Source organism: Nelumbo lutea, chromosome 1 (assembly GCF_056320005.1).
Source record: "Nelumbo lutea isolate HS-2025 chromosome 1, American lotus-T2T, whole genome shotgun sequence".
NCBI lineage: Eukaryota > Viridiplantae > Streptophyta > Magnoliopsida > Proteales > Nelumbonaceae > Nelumbo > Nelumbo lutea.
In genome coordinates, this window is record NC_142684.1 from 55,464,961 (window position 1) to 55,490,171 (window position 25,211).

General features: G+C 36.7%; 1 protein-coding gene across 11 annotated transcripts; it reads right to left on the minus strand.

Annotated features, from left to right (window-relative positions):
- Nucleotides 1-90: 90 nt before the first annotated feature.
- On the minus strand, nucleotides 91-20,467 carry PUR4 (purine biosynthesis 4). 11 transcript variants are annotated; one of them, XR_016104845.1, is made up of 8 exons: nucleotides 20,325-20,467; nucleotides 20,196-20,245; nucleotides 20,025-20,103; nucleotides 19,801-19,850; nucleotides 15,493-19,694; nucleotides 15,320-15,373; nucleotides 3,163-3,236; nucleotides 91-485 (listed from the first exon to the last, which is right to left on the minus strand). XR_016104845.1 is itself a non-coding variant. In XM_088963950.1 (6 exons), exons 4-5 carry the CDS (start codon nucleotides 19,840-19,842, stop codon nucleotides 15,498-15,500), a joined length of 4,239 nt encoding a protein of 1,412 aa, XP_088820076.1. In that variant the 5' UTR covers nucleotides 19,843-19,850; nucleotides 20,025-20,103; nucleotides 20,196-20,245; nucleotides 20,325-20,467; the 3' UTR covers nucleotides 15,037-15,368; nucleotides 15,493-15,497. The 11 variants fall into 11 exon arrangements, 2 of the variants coding, with proteins under 2 accessions (XP_088820076.1, XP_088820075.1); XR_016104847.1 differs by lacking the exon at nucleotides 91-485 and adding an exon at nucleotides 2,376-2,794 and having other exon boundaries at nucleotides 15,320-15,368; XR_016104842.1 differs by lacking the exon at nucleotides 91-485 and adding an exon at nucleotides 2,376-2,794.
- Nucleotides 20,468-25,211: the final 4,744 nt, after the last annotated feature.

Sequence of the window (25,211 nt, forward strand, 5' to 3'; positions counted from 1 at the left end):
ACACCGTATACTTGTCACCATGATCATACTATTGCATCATATGCCAAGATCAATGAGAATCAACAAAATATTGATTTCCATCCTCAGATCTACCTGAACCACCATTTACCTCACTTTATATCTTTTAAAAAATTAAATGAATTCAACTAATAGAATTCACATACCTTAATATGTCCCCATTACCTGAATAATCACTTCCAGCATACTTTAACGGTTATGTTGACAATATGATTTTCATGTGCTCATTTAAAACTAAATTTATATTTGTACCTAAATAAATCACTTCTATGGTTGGACATGGTTGGTTACCATAAAATGTGTCCTCACTAGAACTCATCTAACGAAGACAAGTAATGAAAACATGGTATAATGGCGGATTTGTTGTCTCTCGACTCCTTCAGACCTACATCCACTCCTCAAGGCTCTTTGTCAATACCATTTTTTGCTCGATCCCCTCTCTGACCCACTTTTCATACTCTCGGTACCTGATCAAAACCGACAATTCTTTTTAGAACATGTCAAGACCCCAATATACTAAATCACGATTTGAATACCCTTAGATCTATCATTAAATCTACAAAATTCCTTACCGACAGTTACAATTATGCCATATCACCAAACTAGTCACACGATCAGACTCCATCATGTGAAACAAAACCTTTAAACAATTAATTAAACCAAATTTTAGCCTTAACTTCCTCCAAATCCCTCCAAAACAACCAAGATTCCATTTTTTAGCATTCTTAAAACCATAATCTGAACCAATATGCACCTCTAGTCAGTGATCCATCACTTATATAACTTGTCAGTCATAGATCTTCATCATCTTGACCCTATTTGACTAATAAGACTTCACCACTGTGATTAGAGAACCAAATAGCAAACATTTTATTTCAACAAATCTCATTAATCCAATCATTACAGCCATAGATCTTCATCATCCCGATCCTATTTGACTAATAAGACCTCACAATTGTGATTAGAGACCAAAAAAGCCCAATATGCCAATTTTCATGACCCAATTCATCTGTTTGACCGTTAAACTAGAAATGTTTCATTAGGATGCACAAGATTAAATCGCCCCTTTATTTGCCCCAACCTAAAACCTTAAAAGAGTGAGTGCTGATTCAACCCTTCACTTAATCCCCCCCAGCTCATAGGACCAATTAGGACAACTCAAATTCCAAATAGACCAAAGGAACCCAAAATTCCCAATGTAACCCTTCATGACCCTAAAAATTGACATAAGGGCCAGGCCACTTCAAATTTACACTTGCTGTTACTGGTAAGTCAAATTCAAACCTAACATGAACATGTTCGAGAATACCTCCATTGGGCATGAGAAACCCAGGAAAATCACTAAAATCTCATATTTTTGGGTTTTCTTACATGTTAAAGCGTGTCTGAAATCTTGAACATGTGATAATTTTGTTTCAAACTTACTCCAGTCTCCCTTTTCTACAATAGGATGGGTTTCTAAAAGGAAAAATGAGAGAGAGAACCCCCACTTGAATCCCCAACCATTTTAATAAATAACCTGAGAAAAAAATTTAAATCTTAGGTTAGAATTCACCAAAAATGCCCCATCCCCCCGTGCTCACATCCTTGTCTTCAAGAAGGACAAAGCCCTTATGAAATATCCACTCTTTCTCCTCAAGGAGCAATTGCCAAATCTTCCTTCACTAAAAAATCTCAAAAGGTGCCATTCTCAGGCTCTAAAATCATTGCTATAAAACTTAGTCAATGCTACATCAAATAGGTAAGATTCTTAACATATGTTGTTAGTTTTTCTTTCTTATTAATCAATTGTTGCATTAGTTTCCTTTCAGATATCATTTAGTTTGATTTTGGGTTGACCGAAGCTCAAAAACTGTAAAAGCTTCTTTAAGCTTCACTTAATCTCGAAACTAAAGGGAGGGAGGCGATGGATTTAGGAAAAATTAATTAGTACCTAATTTCTAATAACACCCCCTTAAATTTGAGATTAAGAGATGTTAGAAGGGATCCTATTCACAAATTTTAGAACTCCATCTGTATTAATTCAAATTTTGTAAAGTTGAGAGCCTAAACAACTCCCATATCGGGTTGTTATTTACAGCATAGAGAGAGAGGTGCCCAACACCTTTTGTCTCCCAATCCTAACGGATTTAGAGTTTCTAGTAAGTGCCTTTTAGGAGGAGGATGGAGTACTATGTTTCAAATCAAAAATCAAATTTCAGAGTTTACAAAGGACCCTTTCTTCTTAAGTTAAATGGGTGGTAACTCCTTTGTTTGAGCAAGCCATGAGCTTCTCAGAGCTCACAGCTGGTGACTCCACTGGTGAAAAATTAGAACCTTTATTGGGAGGTGTTTAAGTCTGATTTGGCTCTTGTGGGTTTTACAATTTTAAAACTGAAAGTGTTTTTCATTCTGTGATTTAAAATCGCATCTCTTAGGGACTTAGCATGGTAAGCATAAGTCAAAATCACATTTCAGTGATGCGCAACATAGCAAACCTTACTAGCGGTTTGAAATCACATCTCAACGCCTCCAACACAACATATCCTACCATTGTATCTTACCTAGCCTCCATCGCACATCAGAACACCTCCATCGCACCTTACTTAGCCTCCATCACACCTTACTTAGCTTCCTTCGCACCTTAGTTAGCCTCCACCGCATCTTACCTAGCCTTCATTGCACCATAGTTAGCCTCCATTGCCTCTTACCTAGCCTTTATTGCACCTTATTTAGCCTCCATTGCACCTTGGTCCGCCTCAATCGCACCTTAGTTCACTGTCATTGCACTTAGCCCCTGTTCTAGACCCAGAAAATCTGGTGAAAAAATATTAAAACAAAAGAAGAAATATGAAGAAAAGAAGGGACGGAGCCCCTGTTTCAGAAACCAATGATGATAACGAAAAAAAAAAAGCTGAAAAAATGGAAGAAATTAAGAACAAAAGAAGGGGGCGGAGCCCCTGTTCTAGACCCAGAAAGGCTGGTGAAAAAAATACTAAAATAAAACAAGAATATGAAGAATAAAAGAAGGGGCGGAGCCCCTGTTTTAGTCCAATAAAATGATTCAAAAAACTTGGAGAAAAGATACAAAAAGGAAGAGGAGAAAATGGTGCGTAACCACTGTTTTAAACAAGGAAACAAAGATACAAGAACTGATCAACTCACCTTGACTTTAGAGGACTGTGTGGGAACGATGGATGCTGTTGTTCTCTCATCTTCCTCAGTTTGATACTTCAATTCTATTGTCAATGTGAAATCCTCAAAGATCAACTTTTTTTACTTTCCTCAAAACAAAAGCATGGTAACATGCAATAGGTTCTATTATAAAAACTAAAACAACCAATAAAATATTACATATTTTATTTTTTATTTAATAAATATTTATATAATATATATTTGCTTCAGCCCACTAAGCAAGTGCCTAACATAGTTAGCGTTTGGGCGAGGCGTTCTTTGAAAAGCGCTAACATGGTTCAGAATTGTATCCCATGGTTTAGTCTAGTGTTTTCGGAGCAAGTTAGGAAACTTATACTTTGTTTTGATTGTATAGACTTCTATTATATTCCTAGGATTTTGAATGTCATAGCTTTTAGGATATCTTAACAAACTAAATATTTTGATGGTCAGTTGGTTTGGTGGCATCATCCACTTCATCGGCTGGAGACTATGTTCATTTTTTAATAGAAAGACACGGTGTATCACAGTGTATCGATCCATAACAGTGCAAATCAATCGATACAAGTTGATATGCACCAATACACACCCATATTGGCCCAATGCGCATGTCTAGCAACATACACGGATACACCTCCAGTCATACAGGGTGTATCATATCAATATTTCAAACCTTGCATGAAACTGCAAATGATAGCCAAAGTTATTTGTAGAAAAGGATACTTCACATTTCCATGAGATTTAGCAATAATGTCAAGACTTTCTATCAGAACAACAAAATGAAGCCAGTGTACAAAGAATTTTTTTTTCTGTTTTGAGATGTTGGCAGAAATCTTCATTTATATGTTTGTGTGATTTCTATTATATCTATTAACCCAGAAAATTTTGCCCAATCAATGACATTGATTGCTTTTGCCTGGTAGCATACATACTAAGCAAATTTTCTCATGCTCCCCATTCATTCCAGTTTTAGTTCCATGCAACTAGGTATTGCACTTTACATCATTTATGGGCTAAATGATAAGATCAACAATGAAGTTTCATTTCTCCACTTATAAATAGAACATGTTACCTCATGGCCACCTTTAGGGGTGATCATGGGCCAGGCTGGGCTCTAGTCCTAAGTTATCAAATACATTAGATTTCATATATAAAATACTTTATATTATACAACATAGTATATGCATAAAATATAAATAGAAGACATTATATAAAATATACTGTCTGTGCATTTTATACTATTTATATTTATATATAATATAAAGTTGCACATAATTTTTTTCTGAAAAATGTTTATTATATAAAAAAATTGTGGTCCGGGCTGGACCTGCACACAAAACCAAGGCCCAAGCCTAGAATTTCAAGGCCAGGCTGAAAATGATCCCCCTAGACACCTTGTGGCAACTTGGGCAAACCACATGGCCATCTTCATGATTTTTCGACACTTTTTTACACTTTTCTTTTAAAGCTGAAACCTTTGTGTTTCTGTTCGTTTTATTTTCTTTCCCCTTCGATTTTTAGTTTGTTTGTTTCTTTACACTTTCTTTTTTACGACTCTAAATTTCTGACCATTTTCACATCCAACAGGATTGATCTATTCAATAGAGGCCCATAGGAAAAGAACAGTGTATGCCTAGGTTGTTTTTGGCATGCATTCTCAGAACCGATTCTTGTGATACAAGTGGGAAAAAAGAATACATAGTGATCTCATTTGGAATGAGAATAATGATCCCATAGTCATCTCTACGAAATGTGGGAATTGATTCTGCTCCTCATTGTCTTTGTGTAAGCCATGTTAAACATGGTAATGAGATTAGAGAGCGGATGCCTTCTATGATCCCCTCGTTTCTATTCCCTCAATGCTGAACCTTGGAACATGCACCACAACCTAGATGACACAAGTCGGTCCAACGACCATCTCTCCCATAACCCACAACTTCTCAGTACAATAAGAATGACAAATCCACCAAATCATAGACTTTCTCCAAACCCAATTTGCAGATTAAACCTTTTTTTCCTGAGTTTTTTAACTCCATGCATTCATTTGCAATCAAAATTTGATCAGTGATTTGTCCACTTTGCACAGAAGCCCCTTGATTAGGACAAACAATGGAAGCAAAGACTCTTTTAAACCTCAAAGCAAGGACCTTGGTCCTTGGCTAAGATTTTATACAAGCTATTCACCAAACTGATAGGCCTAAAGTCTTTTGGGGTGAAATGCTCCACTTCTTTTGGGGACCAAGGCCATAAATGTTGAATTCAAAACCAGATTTATCACACCTCTTTGAAAAAAAAAATCATTAAAAAAACTCCAAAATTTCTCCTATTAGAGTGTCCCAACAATCTTGGTAAAAAACATGGCAAATCCATCAGGCCTCGAAGCTTTTGAACCTATCCATAAAGAAAATGGCTTCCGTGATTTCCTCCAACTCAGGCTTCCCTTCAATCCACTCTTTGAATTCGCTGGATGGGTTGGGCCAATCCAGACCATCAACTCACACTCTACTACTTAGGGGGTCACCAAAACAGGTACGCATATTGACCAAGTCTCCATAACCAATTTGTCCTGAATACATAGTCTCCATAACCAATTTGTCCTGAATACATAATCTCCATAACCAATTTGTCCTGAATGCATTGCTACCAACACTTCTTGGTAGTTTCTAATCATTCCCCCTATGCCTGCCCTTCTTGGATTACCCGTAAAGCTGCCATCAAAGTTCAACTTTAGCTTATTCACAACTGGAGGTTTCAAATTCCATTCTCACTCAGTCCATATGCCTACCTAAGTACCTATTTGTGCCACTTCAGTCCAAGTTCTAACAATGTCACCAATTGAGTTTATCAAAAAAAAAACAATGTGGCTAGTAGCAGTAACAGGAAGAACAGGGTACCAGCTGTGTGGGTGCCTCCTGAAGGCTGGACAAAGCTGAATTTTGATGGTAGCAGCCAAGGAAATCCAGGTCCATCAAGGATAGGAGGGGTGCTGAGAGATAAAGATAGTAATGTATTAGCTTTATTCTCAGGTCCCATGGGTATAGGAGACTCTATTAGAGCTGAGCTTCTAGTGGCAGTACAAGCTACTCAGCTTGCAGACCAGTTAGGAGTTCAGAATTTGCTTATTGAAGGAGACTCCAAAGTCGTTGTGGGTTGGTTAAAAAATCAAGTTTCAATTATTTGGTGCTACAGGGATATTATGAGGAAAGCTAATTGGTTTTCAAGGAACATGACCGTTAATTATCAGTGGGTGGGTAGAACAACTAATACCATAGCGGATGGGTTAGCTAAACAAGGAGTTTCAAGGGAACATTTATTCTGGGCAGCTCTGTAAACTCATCTCCTAGTCTGATGTAGTACATTGTTGTTGTTGAGGAGAGGTAGCAGCTTGTCCCTCTCCTTGGGCAGGCTGTTTTGTAATTTCATTCTGATTATTATGAATAAATTATCATTTCATTTATCAAAAAAAAATGATGTCATTAATTGGAAAAGACTTGGAAGAGGATTTTTTATAAGCTATTCACCAAACTGATAGGCCTAAGGTCTTTTGGGTGAGATGCTCAACTTCTTTTGGGGACCAAGGCCATACATGTTGAATTCAAATCCAGATTTGTCACACGTCTCTGGAAAAAAATCATTAAAAAACTCCAAAATTTCGGATTTTCGAGTGTCCCAACAATCTTAGTAAAAAGCAGTTGTAAATCCATCAGGCCCCAAAGCATTCTTTTTAATATAAATAAAAAAATACTTTATTAAGGAAATAGATTAAAGAGGATACATCAGGGTGATAAGAAATCACCCAGCAAAGAACAGACCCACCCTAACATCTTTAACCCCTTAGGGATAAGATAATCAATAGATTAAAGAGGATACATCAGGGTGATAAGAAATCACCCAGCAAAGAACAGACCCACCCTAACATCTTTAACCCCTTAGAGATAAGATAATCAACCCTACAAACAAACAATGCCATCCTGAAAAATTCCATCCCAATTACAACTACAAAGCTTTTGACCTATCCATAAAGAAGATCGCTTCCTTGATTTCCTCCAACTCAAATTTCCTTTCAATCCACTCTTTGAATTCGCTATATGGGTTGGGCCAATCCGGACCATCAACTCACACTCTACTATTTATGGGTCATCTAAACAGGTAAGCATATTGACCAAGTCTCCAAAGCCAATCGGTCCTGAATGCATTGCTACCACCACTTCTTGGTAGTTAGTTTCTAATCACTCCCCCTATGCCTACCCTTCCCAGATTACCCGTAGAGCTGCCATCAAAGTTCAGCTTTAGCTTACTCACAAATAGAGGTTTCAATTCCATTCTCACTCAGTCAATATACCTACCTGTTTGTGCCACTTCAGTCCAAGTTCTAACACTGTCATTAATTGAAAAGACTTGGAATAGCTCTAAAGCTTTTACCCGATGTGCAGCTCCAATTGTTATAGCTTCAATTAGCTCTTAAATTTATTCTTTTAATTGAATATTCTCAGGTTTCTTTCTTCCCAAATCTCCATACCATTGCTGCTCTTAATGTTCTCCACCTACGTCTTCTAGTATCTTTTTTAGATTCCATCTTAGAGCTCTATCACATTCCTCAAAACTCAAAAGGCCCTAAGTTGCCTTCCAATCCAGCCCTTCCATATGATCACAAACTTCTTGCTTCCTATGTTCAAGCCTCCCAAAATTGTACAGAATTCCATTCTTTGATTTTTGCCTTTAGCATTTGTAATTTCCTATGAAATTCCATCCCCTTCCATTTAACTCTAGGCCTCATTTCCACCCACGACTCCTTTATTTTCTGTATAAAACATGGATGAAAAACCCACATGTTTTCAAATCTAAACAACACAAGGCCCCTTCCTACCAAATCCTCATTATAAATGGCAATTGGCCAATGGTCAAAAGTCACTCTCAACAAAGCTCTTGATACAACACCACTTCAATGCTCCTCCCTGTGAGTGAGGTGGTTAGGCTATGTACGGGGGGGCTCCTTGAAGGACAAAGGAAAGTCGAGTGCAGAAGGTAGGCTAAAGGCTAGGGCAAATGAGGTGATAGAATGATGATCTCGTTATGAGATGAACCCTATTTATAGGGAGAGAACCCGAGGACCCGAAAGGAAGGGGCCAAAAGTGTTTGATTCCCACTAGGAAAGGGAATCTTAGATTCGGTGTCAGTTATCAAGGAACACTGCTAGGGTTTCGCCACGTGTCTTATGAGATATTTCAAGGACAAACTTTCCTTTTGTCTAAGGATTCTCACAATACGTGTGTGATACTTCCTTTTCGTGACCCCTTTAAACCGACGTGGCATGGGTGACATCACTATTTAGCTTGCACACCCGCGGGGTGTCCCGTCACACGCGTTATTTAACGACATGTTTTTATTATTTGTTTCTGATCCGTAGTGAGTCTGCGCTCATCGCGATTTTGTGATGGCTTTAAACTCATCGCAAGTCCACACGGGTCCCAAGATGGGGTCATGGACCAACTTATTCCCATAGCCCATCTAACATCAAATTATTTTCCTGGAGGATTACAACATCAGGTTTTTCTTTCCAAAGTATGTCCCTTATGACTGATCTTTTTCTAGCACTCCCCAAACCCCTCACATTCCAGATTATTATTCTCATTATAAAACTTTTCACTGATACCATCTTTTTTCTAGGACCTCTACTAACTTCCACTCCTCTCCCTTCTTCCACTTAATTCCTTAACCCCTTCCACATCCTGCCTCAACTTTTCTACTTCACTCATGACTCAACTTTCTCTTCCTCCTTCCCCTCTGTTTTGTTTTTCTTTATAACCAAAATTCGTTAAAGAAAGAACAAGTCCATGAGAAGAAGATGTACAAAAAAAGGGGGAGGACCCCCAAGAGATTACAGAGGAAGCTTGTCATTATACAAATGATCGAAATACACCACACAATTGGCTAATCCATCTGCTATATGATTTTGTTCCCTTGGAATCCAAACTAAAATTGCATTTAAACAGTCCAAAGAGTCCCTAGCCTCTGCCAAAAAGTGGCTCAGTCTCCAAGGTCCCCCCCCCTTTTTTTTCTGATCAATAACTATGAATTGAATTGAATTAAAAATATGAGAAATTACAAGCAAAGGGGATAAACCATCTTAGCTCCCGAGTACAACCTATGAACACCAAAAAACAATTACAAAACAGCCCAAAAAATAGAATTTCTGTTCACCCCTTGCCTAGCTAGACCATCTGCCAGTGAGTTTGTGCTTCTCTTTACCCATTTGTACTGAATTTCAATGTCCTTAGTCAGCCACTTAAATTTTCTCTTTTCATTGCTGTAATTCCATATCCTAGAGTTATCCTCTTTTAACCAGTTCACCACAACTTCAGAGTCTCCTTCTATGATCATCTTATTAAAATGCATATCTTTACTCTTAGTACCCCTTCAAGAGCTGCAAGTATCTCAGCCCTCAATGAATCTCCCACCCCTATTGGTCCAGAGAATATAGCTAACAGATTCCCTTGTTCATCTCTTACTGCTCCCCCTATTCCGGATGGCGCTGAATTACCCATACTGCTGTCATCAAAATTCAGTTTAATAAAGCCATGAGGTGGAGGAATCCAACAAGAGTTTGATGCCTTCTTAGCTGAAGTTAATTCTGCAATCTCCTTCCAGTTTCTTAACCACTTTATGGTATTTGCCGACTCACCTGCAGTGGTTAAGTTCTGAATTCCCAATTTTTTTACTATTCTGATTCCAGTAAGAGCAGCCATCACCTCAGCCTTAGTGGAGTCAGCCAATCCAATTGGACCACTGAAAGTCCAGCATATGTTGCTCCTTTCATCCCTTACTGTGCCTCCAATGCCAGCTAAACCAGGACTACCTAAAGCACTCCCATCAAAGTTTAGGGTCACCTTTCCATCACCAAGAACAACCAGTTAACTTGGGATTGTTTGTTGAGGGTGAGGAAGAAAAAGAAAGGAGTGAGCATCTCTATTGAGATCATTGATTGAGAATCCTTCAAACAATTCTGAATTGACTGTCCAGAGGTTACAAAGGTACGTTATATCTGAAATTAATTCTCCAAGGGGCCTAAATTTATTATCAAAAAGGTGTTTATTTCTTTCATCCCAAACTCCCCGCATCACTGCATGAAGCACAGATTGCCAATAAATTTTTCCTCTTTTGCTTAGTCCTATTCCTTGCCACTGATGCAAGAACTCTTGAGAAGTGAAGTCAGATGTTTCATTTTTCTTAAGGTAAAACTTTAAATCACTTGGATTTTTTAATTAGCATCTCAACCTTTCTACAGAAGGCTGCTACAGAATCTTCTACTCCCTCTTCTCCCTAGTTACCTTGCCCCTCTCTACTCAACCTGATATTATTTTCTTCACTCTTTTCCAACCCTTCTTTAGAACTCCTTTCTTCCACCCTCTCTAACCCCTCACCTAACTTCTCCTCTTCCTTATATTTTAACTCCTCAAACAGTACAGTTATTAATTCCCAAATTCTCTCTCCTTTCTCCCTCTCTTCTGTTTCTTCTCTTTCACCCCTTTCACTGACCAACTCCCCTCCTCCCTTACATACACTGGCTGTGGTTTCATGGACTTTTTGCTTAGCAGATAGATAGGCAACTAGAGCATCTGCTTCAAACACAGGAGAAAGGTTAGTACCCAAAACCAAATTGGCACACGTACCTTAGCAAAGGGGGATAGGAACTGCAGGGACTAGTTCAATAGGCTTGCAACCTTGTCTTACCCAACCGTATGGTTGTTGCCTTCCAGACAAGGAATGGAAGAATTGCATGAAGTATCCATGTCAGTTTGTTGTTCACCCCTATTTGAAGTAATCCTGATAGGCCACTCAATGTCCTTGACTATCTCATCACAGATACCCTGCTTTTTCTGGTTAAATGGATCTGAATCTCCTTTGTTTGGGATTTTAGTTTTCTCCTCAGCTTTTTGAAGATAAATAAAAAAGAAATTTGATTGATAAAAAACATAGCACAACTTCTCATTGCAAAGAGTCACTAAACATCAGAGGCAAGAGAAATTTAAAATAAAAAAGTACAATCACTTACTAATTTAAAATACAAAAATCAACTCAAGTCATTCAAGACTTTCCATAAGTCGGCTCTAAAGTCTTCTTTACTGAAACCTTCAAATTCCGGAAGAATTAGAACCCGTCAAACTATCTTCAAACTGATTAATGCCCCTAATCTTCATTGCTTTTCCTTCTCCCTTCAAATATTCTTTTGTTTCTTTCCTTCCAAACCTCCCAACACACTGCAAAAGGGATGCAACTCCAAATAATTTTTGTTTTAGTATTCCCGATAACTCTAGGCCAGCTTCCAAATACCTCAGTATCATCATTGGGCGGCCAACAATCCATGTTGAATAACTTGAAGAAATAACCCCAAGTTCCTCTGACGCAGCAGCATTGAACTAGAAAATATAGAACAGTTTCCACCTCAGCCAAGCATAATACACATCTGTTTGGGAATTGAAAGCCTCTTTTTTTCAGCTTATCTTGAGTGAGATGCTTCCCATAGATACCAACTAAGCAAAAGCCTCAAATTCTTGAAGGAACCAGTTTCTCCCAAACAACTTTTATTTCCTCAGGCTCCACCAGAAGCAAAGCACTATAGAGAGGTTTGACTGTAAACTTTCCAATTTTTGCATTCCTTCCACCATTTGAATCTGACATCAAGGGATTAACCACCACCTCATGCATCTTTGATAACAGCCCAACACATTCCTCCACCTCCCAATCAAGCAACGGTCTTCTAAAATTAGGACACCATACCGCTGATCCCTTTATAACTTCATAGCATTGAGCAATTGCCACCCTCTTCTTGCTTAGACTATACAGCCTTGGGCTCATCTCACATAACTTCCCAATTCCGAGCCAATCAATCATCTTCCCAAAATCTAATACTAGCACCATTCCCCACTCTCCAAGACAAGAACGGCTGCATCAAAGAGTGAAACCTCGTGATTCCCTTCCACACACTTACCTCATGGGATGATCTTACCTCTCTCACATCCCACCCAAAATTAACCACCCATCCTTACAAGCTACTACCCCTTCTTGCCTTTGGATAGGCCTTTTTTTTTATAAATAGTGAAATTTTATTAAACCAGCAAATAAGAGTTATTACAGCTACCTTAATGAAGTAGATGGGGATGCGAAGAACTTCCACTGCTCCACCTCATACTAGCCCCTTCCCCCTTCCTATCTCCACCAATACTCCCAATAATAGAGGGAGTTTACAACATTTCCCAGAAGACAAAATGTAAACCAATAATAGGAGGCCTTGTGATCAGATGCATGGCAGAAATAAACAAAGAACTTTTTTGGTAAGCAACTGTGGAGGTTATTATCTGAGCCATCATTATTATGGGCCAAAGTGAAAAGTCAGAAATATTTGGGAATAAATCAATCTTTAGTCAAAACCTGAGAAGCCATCGTTCCAAGTGGCAGAAGCAAATGCTGTTAATTGCCAAGAGTTTTAAGCAAAATTTAGTTTGGCAGATAAAGGATGGTCATAGGATCAACATCCAACATGATCCTTGGATACCTAATGACCTAATCTCAGGGATGAATTCCCCCATCCTCAATCCAGGTCTTATATTGGCAGAAAATGAGGCCAGGGTGTCTAATTTGTTAACTCAAGAGGGGAGTTAGAATGAAGCTCTTGTACATAATTTATTTCCCCCATTCACTGCTCACCTTATACTTCAAATCATACCAAACCCAGCCATTGACAATGATCAGGTTTATGGGGAGGTGTTTGAACAAGAGATGAACATTTTTTCTTAAAAATGAAGATAAACTCTCTGTTTTTTGCAAGGAACAAATAGAGACCTTCAACCATCTGTTCTTCACATGCCCTTACTCAAGTGCTATTTGGTTCTTTCTTCAATTGGAAAACAATCCTCATGAAGTACAGGATAGACAACTCCATGAAATTAAGAAATTCATAAAAAAAAAAGATAAAAAAAAATCTGCTTCTTAAGAAGTTCATGATAGCTCTCAGACTCATTTGGGACAACGAAATGTTTGGAAACTCTTTTCTGCAGCCAAATCAGGTGTTGTATAATATTAACTCTTGAACCTCTGTTACTACAGAAGCAAGACAGCACTATGATGCCAATCAACACAATCACTCTCTTGTGACCTCAGAGCACTCATATATTATGTTTGTTCATGAAATTAAGAAGTTCATGATAAAGAATTTCATTAACTACAGGATAAAGAACTCCAACAAATTAAGTTCACAATAAAAATCACAAACATCTGCTTCTTAAGAAGTTCATGATAGCTCTCAGACTCATTTTGGACCAAAGGAACAAAGGAATGTCTTGAAACTCTTTTCGGAAGCCAAATCAGGTGTTGTATAATATTAACTCCTTAACCTCTGTTACTACAGAAGCAAGACAATACAAGCCAATCAACACAATCACTCTCTTGTGACCTCAGAGACTCGTATACTATGCTTGTTGATGGTTCCATTGATCCCCAAACAGGGATATCTGAGCTGCCTTTGTCATGTTGGATTCTTACAACAGAATTATTCATGCAGATGCTAAAGTTTACAAAACACAGGAAGCACTGAAGCTAAATGGAGAAACATTCTAGAGGGCATAGTTGTCAAGGCAACTAGGCGGTTTTACAGTGTTGCCTCGCCCAAACGCCATAGTTTTCAAGGCGCCAAGGCGAGGCTAGGCAACTGGGGGTGCCTTGTCGCCTAGTTGCCTAGGCGATGGATTTTGTATGTTAAAAATATAGATCCTAGGGTAGTTCCCTAGGTACCATAACCATACTTCTTTAATAATTATTCATGATTTTCATAAGAAAAGTATAAATTTCATATTTAAGTATAGAAAATCAACAGATTCATGAGAAGAAAATGAAGAAGGAAAATAAAATTCAAAAAATATAGGGGCTGAACCCTTATTTTTGTTATAGGAAAAGAAGAAAATAAAAAGTATTGGTAGTAGTAGTAGTAGTAGTAGTAGGCGACCGCCCAGAGACTTAGGCGGGCACCTAAATAAATTTAAGAAATAGTTCTTTCATGTTTATTATTCTAATATTTTTATTGGCTATTATGTTGTTCTAAAATACACTGGTTACATGTTAACATTTTATTATTAAGCCACACTAATAGAATACATGTCATTTTCATTTCTTTAGTTCAGTTGTTGTCTTGAAAGGGTTTTTGCTCGACTGAAGAGGGAGGAGAACCGAAGGCTTCTAGTTCCAGCTCCATCTCCAGCCCAACTTCGAGCTTCAGTTGGTAAGCTGCTGCTTCTTCTTCTTCTTCTTCCAGCCAGCTTCAGGACTTTTTTTCAGAAAAAGCAGGGGCTCCGCCCCTATACTCCTCCCTTCTTCTATTTCTTCTTCCAGCCAGCTTCAGTTCTTTTTTTCTTTGAAAAAACAGGGGCTCCATCCCTATACTCCTCCCTTCTTCTGCTTCTGCTTCTGCTTCTGCTTCTCCTTCTCCTTCTTTTTTTTTCAAAAAAACAGGGGCTCTGCCCCTATTCTCTCCCCATCTTTTTTCTTCTTCTTAAACATATTGTAGTATAAATATAGATTTTATATTTATAGATTTCATCGCCTAGCATCGCCTAGGCGCCTGGACGCCCCATGGTCGCCTAGCCTCACCTAGTCGCCTTGACAACCATGCTAGAGGGTTTACTAGAGGTTAAGAGAAGAAAGCTCAACAACTTTTCGTTATATTCTGATGCTATGTTGGAGGTACAGGATACACAGAATCCTCAACTGGATTGCGTGTGGAAATCTAAGTGATTGTTAGATGTCGAGCATTAAAAACTTGTAAAAGTATAATATCAGAATGCTTGTACCCTCTCAGGTGATGGATGTAAATGATTTCATGCAGATAACGAAGTAACTCTGCTTTTTGGTGAAAAAAAAATGTTACAGATTAAGGGAATTTGGTCTTTTGAGAATACGAATAAAATAAACATGATTTCCAGCCACTAAAAGAAACAAGAGCCTATTTCAGAGGAGAAACAAAAATAAACCAGGATGTATCAGCATTTTGACCTTCAATACTTAAATAGAATTTCTGCAGATGAAAAACATAAAAATAAATGGAGTAGGTATCCTGAGAAACAAAACATTAGATGGAGAATAAATTCCAGTAACTTGCCTTTAAAAGTTTCAGAAGCCCTTCTATTTCAGAAATCAAGAGCCTTCCCCTGAACTACAAAATATCAACAGAGAAAAGATAAACTAAATTAAATATTAAAAAGAGAAAAAAAAACACTTGGTGAAGGAAGAAGAATAATAAAAGTTAAACCTGACCAACAGAAAAGAGCAAACCTGTCTCAAGAGCACCACTCCCTAGCATTTTGAAACATGCGCAGCCACGGGCTAGGTCCCCTTTTGTCCACATTCCATTCCGTTGGATACCATGGGAACTGCCACATCAGGAAGCATCGCTCAGGGTGAGGCATCATAGCAAGGTGCCGCCCATCTGGCGAGCAAATTGCTGCCACTCCCAATGGGGAACCATTTGGGTTGAAAGGATAAACCTCTGTTATCTTCCCATCATCATCGCAATATCTTAGTGGGGCCAAATTAGACTGGAGGGTACGATCCAAAACAACACTGTCAGGGAAATACGCCCTTCCCTCACCATGAGCAGCCCACACACCAAGAGTACTACCCTCCATTCTTTTGAGCATTATTGCAGGTGATTCACTTATTGTCACACTTGTGAAACGGCATTCAAACCTACCAGATTCATTGTGGATGAACCTCGGCTGAGATGGATCTCCACCTACACCAAGAACACCCCCAACTTGCCTTCCAGGAACCCATCCCAGTAAAGCCATAAGCTGGCACCCATTACAAACCCCAAGGCTGAACGTGTCAGGCCTGTTATAGAATTCCTGGAACTGGGTTAATAGAGGCTGGTTGAACCTTATGGAGGCTGACCAACCTTTTGCAGAGTCCAGTACATCTGCATAGCTGAAACCTCCTACAAATACAATCCCACGGAAATCATGCAGGGAGACTACTCCACTCAGAAGGTCTGACATAGTGACATCCCAGGGTTCAAAACCAGCAGCATAAAAAGCAGCAGACATTTCTCTGTCCCCATTGCTCCCTTCTTCCCGAATCACGGCCACTTTTGGTTTCAAAGCTGCATCCATCAATTTCTTATCTGTAAATGAAGGAGTGAAGGATAACCTCCATATAGGTTTGTGCCTACTTTTCAAACCCTTTTGTTCTGATTGCACACAAGAAGCTAGCCTTTGGAACCCCTCTATATGGAAACTGGTTTCCTCCCACATGTCCCAAAGGTAGGATGTTTCCTGCTTCAATCGAGTTACATCGTCAACCCTTAGTTCGACAACAGGAGAAGCTGTAACATGCCCGATGATCTTAGGACTAATCCCAGCTCTGCTAAGTTTTCCCATCACTGCGTCCAAGTTCTGCTTGCTAATCTCAAGAACAAGGCCAAGCTCTTCCGCAAATAGCTCTTGAATGAGAGTCTTACCTTGCGAAGTCAAGTTCAAAAGGACACCACAATTCCCAGCGAAAGCCATTTCAAGGACACAGACCATCAATCCACCATCACTGATATCATGACCAGCCGAGACCAACCCATCTGTAAGCAATTCCTGAACAGCCTCAAAAACTTTTTTAAGGTAATAGACATCATCAAGATCTGGGCACTCATTTCCAACTTGGTCAAATACCTGAGCAAGAGCAGATCCACCCAAACGCCGCTTTCCTTTTGCCAAATCAATGTGAAGGAGGACACCCTCATCCCCAAGTTTCAAGTCTGGAGTGACTGTCAATGTGATGTCTGGACAGGTAACATAAACACTAATAACAAGATTTCCAGGAGCCTTGACAACTTCACCAGATGAGTGAGCTGCCATTGACAGACTGTCTTTTCCTCCATCAATTGCAATACCCAGTTCAATCATTGCTTCTGAAAGAGATATAGCAGCATCATACATTGCTGCTCCTTCACCATCAAGTTTGGCAGCATACATCCAATTCCCACTTGCCTTAACATCAGAAAGAGAAGTAACCTTGGCCCAAACTAGATTTGTAAGTGCTTCTCCAACAGCTAGTCTTGCCATTGCTTTTGGATCTAGCAGACCCTTGATGGGTTGCTCTCCAATTGCACATGCACCCCCAGTCAGGTCTGTATATGTTTGAGCAATGACAGCAACATCAGAAAGTGTAAGTTGCAAAGGACCAACTGTCTGCTGCTGTGCCACAAGACCTGTTACACACCTATCTACTTTTGTTGTTAAGAAGCGCTTTGAGCACACTGATGGAAGTCTCAAGACCCTCTTCAGAGAATCCATTAACATGGTGCTAGGGGCAATATCTAGTGGCTCCAGTGCTTGATCCATTCGACTGAACTCAAAGCATTTCTGAGGCATATCACCAAGCACTTTCTCAAGTTCAAGATCTACAGCAGGCGGAGGCAAAGGAAGCCCACTTGAACGACAACGCTCTACAGCTGCACTGTCAACTAATACAATCCGCCCTTCACCACTGATTGTTCCAATAACAGCCATTGACAACCTTTCTCTTTCACATATTGACCGTAACAGGTGGTAGCTTTCAGGCTTTACTAATATCGCATCCTGTTCCTGATACTCTGCACCCCATATCTCTAAAACTGACATTGTGTGGTCACCAACTACAATTGCCCGAATATCAATCTCTGCACCCTTTGGATAGATTATTTCCTTAACAACATTACAGTTCCCCCCTGCACCCTGGTCATGAATGCTAATAATTGGGTTGTTCTCCCCCATCTCAACACAGGCACGAACAACACGGTATAACTTCTGTGCCATCTCAGCATCCCCTCTCTGTACAGCATTAAAGTCCAGCTCTGCATCATTCTGACCACTCACCAAGCTTGAAGCTGCACCACCTCCCATTCCTATGCGATATGCTGGCCCTCCAATCTTCACAACTAGCATCCCAACCTCTGGATCTCCTTTCGATATATGAATGTGATCAATCTGCCCAATTCCTCCACTGAACATGATAGGTTTTAACCATTCCCTTCTTTCCCCATTTGGAAGTCTCATTCCAAAAGTTCTTGTGTACCCCTGAATCAAGGGTTCTCCAAACTTGTTCCCATAGTCTGATGCACCATTGCTTGCATCAATGAGGATCTGCAAAGGAGAAGCCAAGTTTGATGGGTATGTGAAAGATGGATCCTCCCAGGGAGCATAGGAACCTTCTATATGAAGATTACCGACACAATACCCAGCAGTAGATGCCACAACAAAAGATCCTCTTCCCGTAGCATGGGTATCCCTTATACGACCCCCAGCACCAGTCTCTGCTCCAGGATAAGGTGCCACTGCACAAGGAAAGTTATGTGTTTCTGCAGTAAATAAGATATCAAGTTCACGTTTATCCATCCTTAACAAAGATGTTGAACCAGGTTGGGCTGGACGCAACTGGTTCAAAAGGAAGCCTTTGATTGCACTGGAGTTGTCCTTGAAGCCAATGACAGAGTTGTTTGGATTGGCCCGTAGTGTGCTCTTGACAATCTGCATAAGTGTCCTATTCATAGGCTGACCATCAATAACAATTTTCCCATTGAAAAACCAGTGACGACTGTGCTCACTGTTAGACTGTGCAATATCAAATAGTTCCACAGTTGTTGGGTTCCGCTTAATGTCATCTCTAAAGAGCCTAGTGTAATACTGTATATCTTGTTCATCAAATGCCAATCCCATTTTCTCATTGATCTCTTCCAATGCTTCTCGTCCCCTCTCCATGACTGGAATGTACTGAACTTCCTCGGGAACAACACTTATTTGGAAAGATGTTAGCTTCTGGGGATAGACACATTCTGTCATCCTATCGTGAACCATGGCAACAAACTCATTGATTTGTTGTTCTTGCAGAGAATCAGTTCCTTCCTTAATATACAACATGTACCTTCTTGACCTCTCCATGCGGATTACCTCAGTCAACCCACATGCTTGGCAAATTGAGACAGCATTAGCAGACCATGCTGTTGTAAAAGATAGTCGTGGCCCAACTTCAACCACCACAGTGGAGATGCCCTCCTGTCTCTCCTTGTTAAGAAAGCTTTCAGTCCCCAAATTATCAGGTTCATATGTCTCTTGAAGAATCCATTTTAGAACTCCAAGCTTCTCACTTGAGAGTTCTGAGTGAAGTCCAATATTAAAACACTGTTCAGTTTTCAACCCAATAACCTGACTTGAGATCTTCGTCTGGACTGACTTGAGAAGTTCTGCAGCTGCACTCTCCTGAATCAGTGGAACACGGTAAAAATGTATAACATCCCCTGCAGAACTGTCAAGCTTACTTGAATCATCTTCTACTTTACTGTTCACAGTCCCTGAAACCAAAGCTCTGGGCATTACAGGAGTCAGAGCCCTTTTACTATAGTTACTTGATATTCCCAGTGAAGGGCTTCGACTGCGAAGTGAACCCCAAAGAAAACGGCACTTCTGCTTGTGAAAACTTCTGTGTAGAAACAAACTTTGTCTTTGTGAACCCTGCAAAAAGTTTGAGAAAAAACAGAAAAAAGAAAAAGAAAAGTCATTTTCAAAGTTCAAACACCAAAAATAAATTAAAAAGAACCTTAACTTTATAATGTCATACCAGCAAGAACTCTGACGCTGTAATCTCACCAGTGGCAGCCATTTTAATAACTGATCAAATAAAAAAACACAAGAACAATATTATAATAACGATTTTTTTTTGGAAAAAAATATATAATAACCCATAATCACAAAATCCCTCTACAAACAATTTCTCATCTTCCCTAATGCAAAAACATATACAACGAAAACAATAATACCATATAATGAAGGAGAGAGACGAACCTTTGTGAAGAAACTGCTATGGAGACGTTTCCTTGAACGAGCTGCAGTGGAGACAGAGAAATCTCCTAGACCGATGAACCTGAAAGGTGTATTGAACAAAGCAAGTTAACAGAAGGAATTTGAAACGTTGTTTGACCGCACAAACGTTAAAATAGAGGACGACGATGATACCAGTTGTCGTTTAAACCACTGAAACACACCACCACACCGCCCGGTTCTCTCTGCAACAAACAAATAAAAAGCTTGAACTTCCGAACGGTAAACATCAAAAGGAAGGTCGCTTGTAAGCGTAAATCTTACTTAAATACGCCAGTATGCTTGAGATTGAAGGACAGCCAAGCCGGAGAAAAATCAGTGCCCGAGTGCCGCCGCTGGAGAAGAAGGTCGAGAGCGAAGAGGAAAGGTGTTAGGGGGGGGGTTTGTGAGGTTTTGCCTTTCGGGGTAGTTTTGGAATTAAATATATTAATAGGGTATATAGTTGTCCAAAAGGTTACGTCAGCGCATTTTTAGGGAGCAAGACTTAGATATTTTCGTTCCGTGGGGTATGTATTTTTATGTTATACAAGTAAAAGTGTACGCGTTGCACGTGGCAATGTATATATTGTTGTTTAATTTAAAACTTTTAAATGTTCTTATAATTTCAACAAAAGTTTTTAACATACGGTTGAAGTATAGAGTTGGATTTATTGATTTGGCAATTGGATACATTTTTTTTATGTTTTACCTAAATAAATTTATTGTATAAAAAAATTAACTTAGTCAATAATCAAATGAGGTCCTTACTCGCAAAACCATTAATCTGTTTAAACAAGAAAATGGGCTATAGTTAATACATTAATTTGTTTTTTTTTTGTATCTTAGCTATTTCTATTTTTATTAACAATAATTCTCATTTTTTACAAATATATTTTTGTTTAATATGAAGAATATGTAATATTAATACATGTTTAAATTTTTTCATAAAATTTATAAAAAAAATCTATATTTTTATTTTTTACTATTTAATTTATGACATAATAAAAATTACTTATTTAATAAGAGGAAATGCAATTCCAATATATTGTTTGATATTGGTTTTTAATATTGGGGTAAAATCAATTTATTAGATTGATTAGCCGACCACCCAATTCAAGATTATAGGTTCATTTACCACCAAACCATTGCCTAAAGTGCCCTAGCTAATTAAATCGTGGAATCATTTGACATGGTTAGTTGAGTCATGTGTTAGACATTAATGTTTTTTTTCCTAATTTTTATTTATTTTCCATCATTAATGAAAATAATTATCATTTATCACACTTTTTTATATGATGAATATATAATAACATAGAATGTACCTGAGCTTATCTACACTTTTTCTATAATTTTGTGTATTTTATTATTTAATTATAACATCATGTGTTGATCCATTTGATATGGACAATTCACTAATCCACCACTTGGATGGAAAAAACCAATTTTCTTTTTTGGTTGATTTTAAATATTGTATTCCATTTTCATCATTAATAAAAATTATTATTTTCATATTTATTTTAGTTTAATATTATGAATATATAGTATTAGAATTGTATCAAAACGCTTTATACAAAGCTTATTTTTTTCTTTGAATTTCTATATATTTTTTAATATTCATTTCTTAGTTATGACATCATAAATTGACCCATTTGACCTAGAAGATTAGATCGTTAACCTACCATCTAGATTTGAAATTGGTTTCATTTTTAGACTGGTTTTAAATTTTCATTTAATTTATATCACTAACAAAATAATTATTATTCATCATACTTATTTTTTATTTATATGATTAATATATAATATTATAGATGTGCTCAAAATTTTTGCATTATTCTATTTTAAAAATTTTATTTTTAATTATACATCATGAGTTAACCCATTTGATCTGAAAGGTTGAACCACTAACCCGCCCCTAGATAGGAAAATTGTTTCATTTCCCATCAGTTTTAAGTTCTATGTTCTGTTTCCATCATTAATAAAATTATGTCTATTTTATCATACTTATTTTTTTAATATGACAAATATATAATAATAGAAATGTGTCAAAATTTTTAAAAAAATCTTTATTTTCTAAATTTTTATTATTTATTTATGACAGCATGGAATTATCCATTTGATCCAAAGGGTTGAACTAGTTACTCACCACCTAGATGGAAAAATATGATTTCATTTCTAGGTTTATTTTAAAAATATAAAATTTCATTATATTAGTTAATAACTATTGTGTATTGATTTATTAAATGGAATTTAATGATGAGAAACAAATGTATAAATGTTGGGTTGAATGAAAAAGAGAGAGAGAGAGAGAGAATTTGATTTATTTAATGACTTAAGTGTGAGACTTGATGAGAGGTAATAATTGAATGCACCTAATAGCATTATTTTAGTTGCATTTTCTACTTAAATCTTGTATTCCATTTTCATCATTAATAAAAGTAATTCTTAATTTCATATTTAATATTATGAATATATAACATCAAAGTGTATCAAAAATGTTTTATACAAAGCTTATATTTTTCTTTGAGATTCTATATATTTTTCAATATTTATTACTTAGTTATGACAACATAGATTGACCCATTTTACCTGGAAGATTAGATCATTGACCCACAACCTAGTTATGAAAATGGTTTCATTTTCAGTCTGGTTTTAAAATTTGCATTTAATTTATATCACTAATAAAATAATTATTATTCATCATACTTACTTTTTTTATATGATTAGGATATAATATTATAGATGTAGGGGTGAACATTTGGTTTATTCAGTTAAAAACCGAATCGAATAAATTGAAAATTTTTAAAACCAAATTAAAAAATAAACACCAAATCAAAACCAAATAATAGAAAAAACAAAACTTTCGATTTGGCTTTTGGTTATTATAATTAAAACCAAATTTTAATAATGTATATACCATATTATATACATTATAACATATAATATATAATATATTATCAAAGCAAATTTCATTATATTATATATTAATATATAAATAATATTATATATTATATATTATATTTCATATAACATACAAAAGTTTAGTTTATTTGGTTGGTCGAATTTCTAATTCTAAAAACTGAATCAACCAAAACCCTAAAAAAACAAACCAAAATTTTTAGTTCAGTTTTAACCAAATTATGCTCACCCCTATAATAGATGTGCCCAAAATTGTTTTGTATTTTTTGTATTATTCTATTTTAAAAATTTTATTTTTAATTATACATCATGAGTTAACCTATTTGACCTGAAAGATTGAACCACTAACCCACCCCTTAGATAGGTTTTAAGTTGTATATTCAGTGTCAATCATTAATAAATTATGTCTATCCTATCATACTTATTTTTTTTAATATGACAAACATATAATAATATAATTGTGTCCAATTTTTTCAAAATTTCTTTATTTTCTATATTTTTGTATTTCTAAATTTTTATTATTTATTTATGTCATCATGGAATTATCCATTTGACACAAATGGTTGAACTACTTACCCACCATCTAGATGGAAAAATGTGATTTTATTTCTAGGTCTATTTTAAAAATATCAAATTTCATTGTATTAATAATTATTGTGTATAGATTTATTAGTAGAATTTAATAGTGAGAAACAAAAGTATTAATACTGGATTTAATGAGAGAGGACATGATTTATTTAATGACTTAAATGTGAGACTTAATGAGAGGTAATTGAATGTATTTAATAGTATTATTTTAATTACATTTTCTGTCCTTACAATGGAGGTGAACCAAATTCAAGAGAATGAGTATTTTAGTAAAGAAATATTTATTTTTTGTATTTTTAAGTTTTTATTATTTATTTATGACAACATGGGATTATCCATTTGACCCAAATGGTTGAACTACTTACCCACCACCTAGATGGAAAAATATGATTTCATTTCTATGTTTAGTTTAAAAATATCAAATTCCATTGTATTAATAATTATTATGTATAGATTTATTATTAAAATTTAATAGTGAGAAACAAAAGTATTAATGTTGGATTCAATGAGAGAAACAAAAGTAATTGAATGTATTTAATAGTATTATTTTAATTATATTTTCTACCCTTACAGCGAAGGTGAACCAAATTCAAGAGAATGGGTATTTTAGTAAAAAAAAATCCAGAAGCCACACTTTTATAGGTAATATAGATTATATTATTATTTTATAAATATTATAATGTGATATTTATATTATATATTATATATTATATATATAATGTGTAAGTATAAAGTAAACTTATCTTCTTATTATATGTAATTCAATATAAAATAGGAAAAATTAGATAAGATATATGATAGTCATTACTTTGGCATAGAGGCTTCAAGTATTCAACTTTCAAGTGCCACAACAATGTAAAGAAATATATACTTCACCATTATTTTATCAATAATTTTGGGAGGATAATGCTTCAAATTTGGTTAGTTATATTCAATCTCTTTCCTTACATCCTCATCAATTCAAAGTCATTAACGGTACAAATTTAGTGTTGATATCCAAAAAGGAATTGAGTTGATGATTGATTTTTGACCTATATGCCCCACTAATGTCACTTAGAAAATTATGATGAAAATTATTACCTTGCGTCTAAAACAAAAATTTCGACCTATAATGCCTTCACCCATGCAAACTTCTTCCACTCCACTCTAGGACAACAAATTCTAGATAACCAGATCATAGCCTCTGAGGTTGTTTACAGTATTCATAAGAATAGGCATATATGGTTCATTTATAATGAAAATTGATTTCTCTAAAGCTTATGATCGTATGGAGTGGTCACATCTACTACATGTTCTTAAGATGCTAGGTGGTTTCTCTGATCAATTTTGTAATCTGATATTACAATGCATTAACACAGGTTTTTATTCCATTTTGATTAATGGAAAACCATCTGAACATTTCCAACCCCAACAGGGGTTTTCAGCAAGGATGTTTTATCTTGGCTGTTGATGAATGATTTTACAAACCAAACATCTCTGTTGTCTTTAATTGGGTTTTAGCGGCTTTACATTGAATCACATCATGTATGCAAATGATATTGTTATATTTGGTCGAGGCTCCATGCAAGAGGTCACTCGGGTGAAAGCCAATCTTGATAAGTTTTGTTCTTGGTTGGGTCAGCAAGTAAGCTTTGAAAAAACATCCACCTTGTACCTTGCAGCTCATTG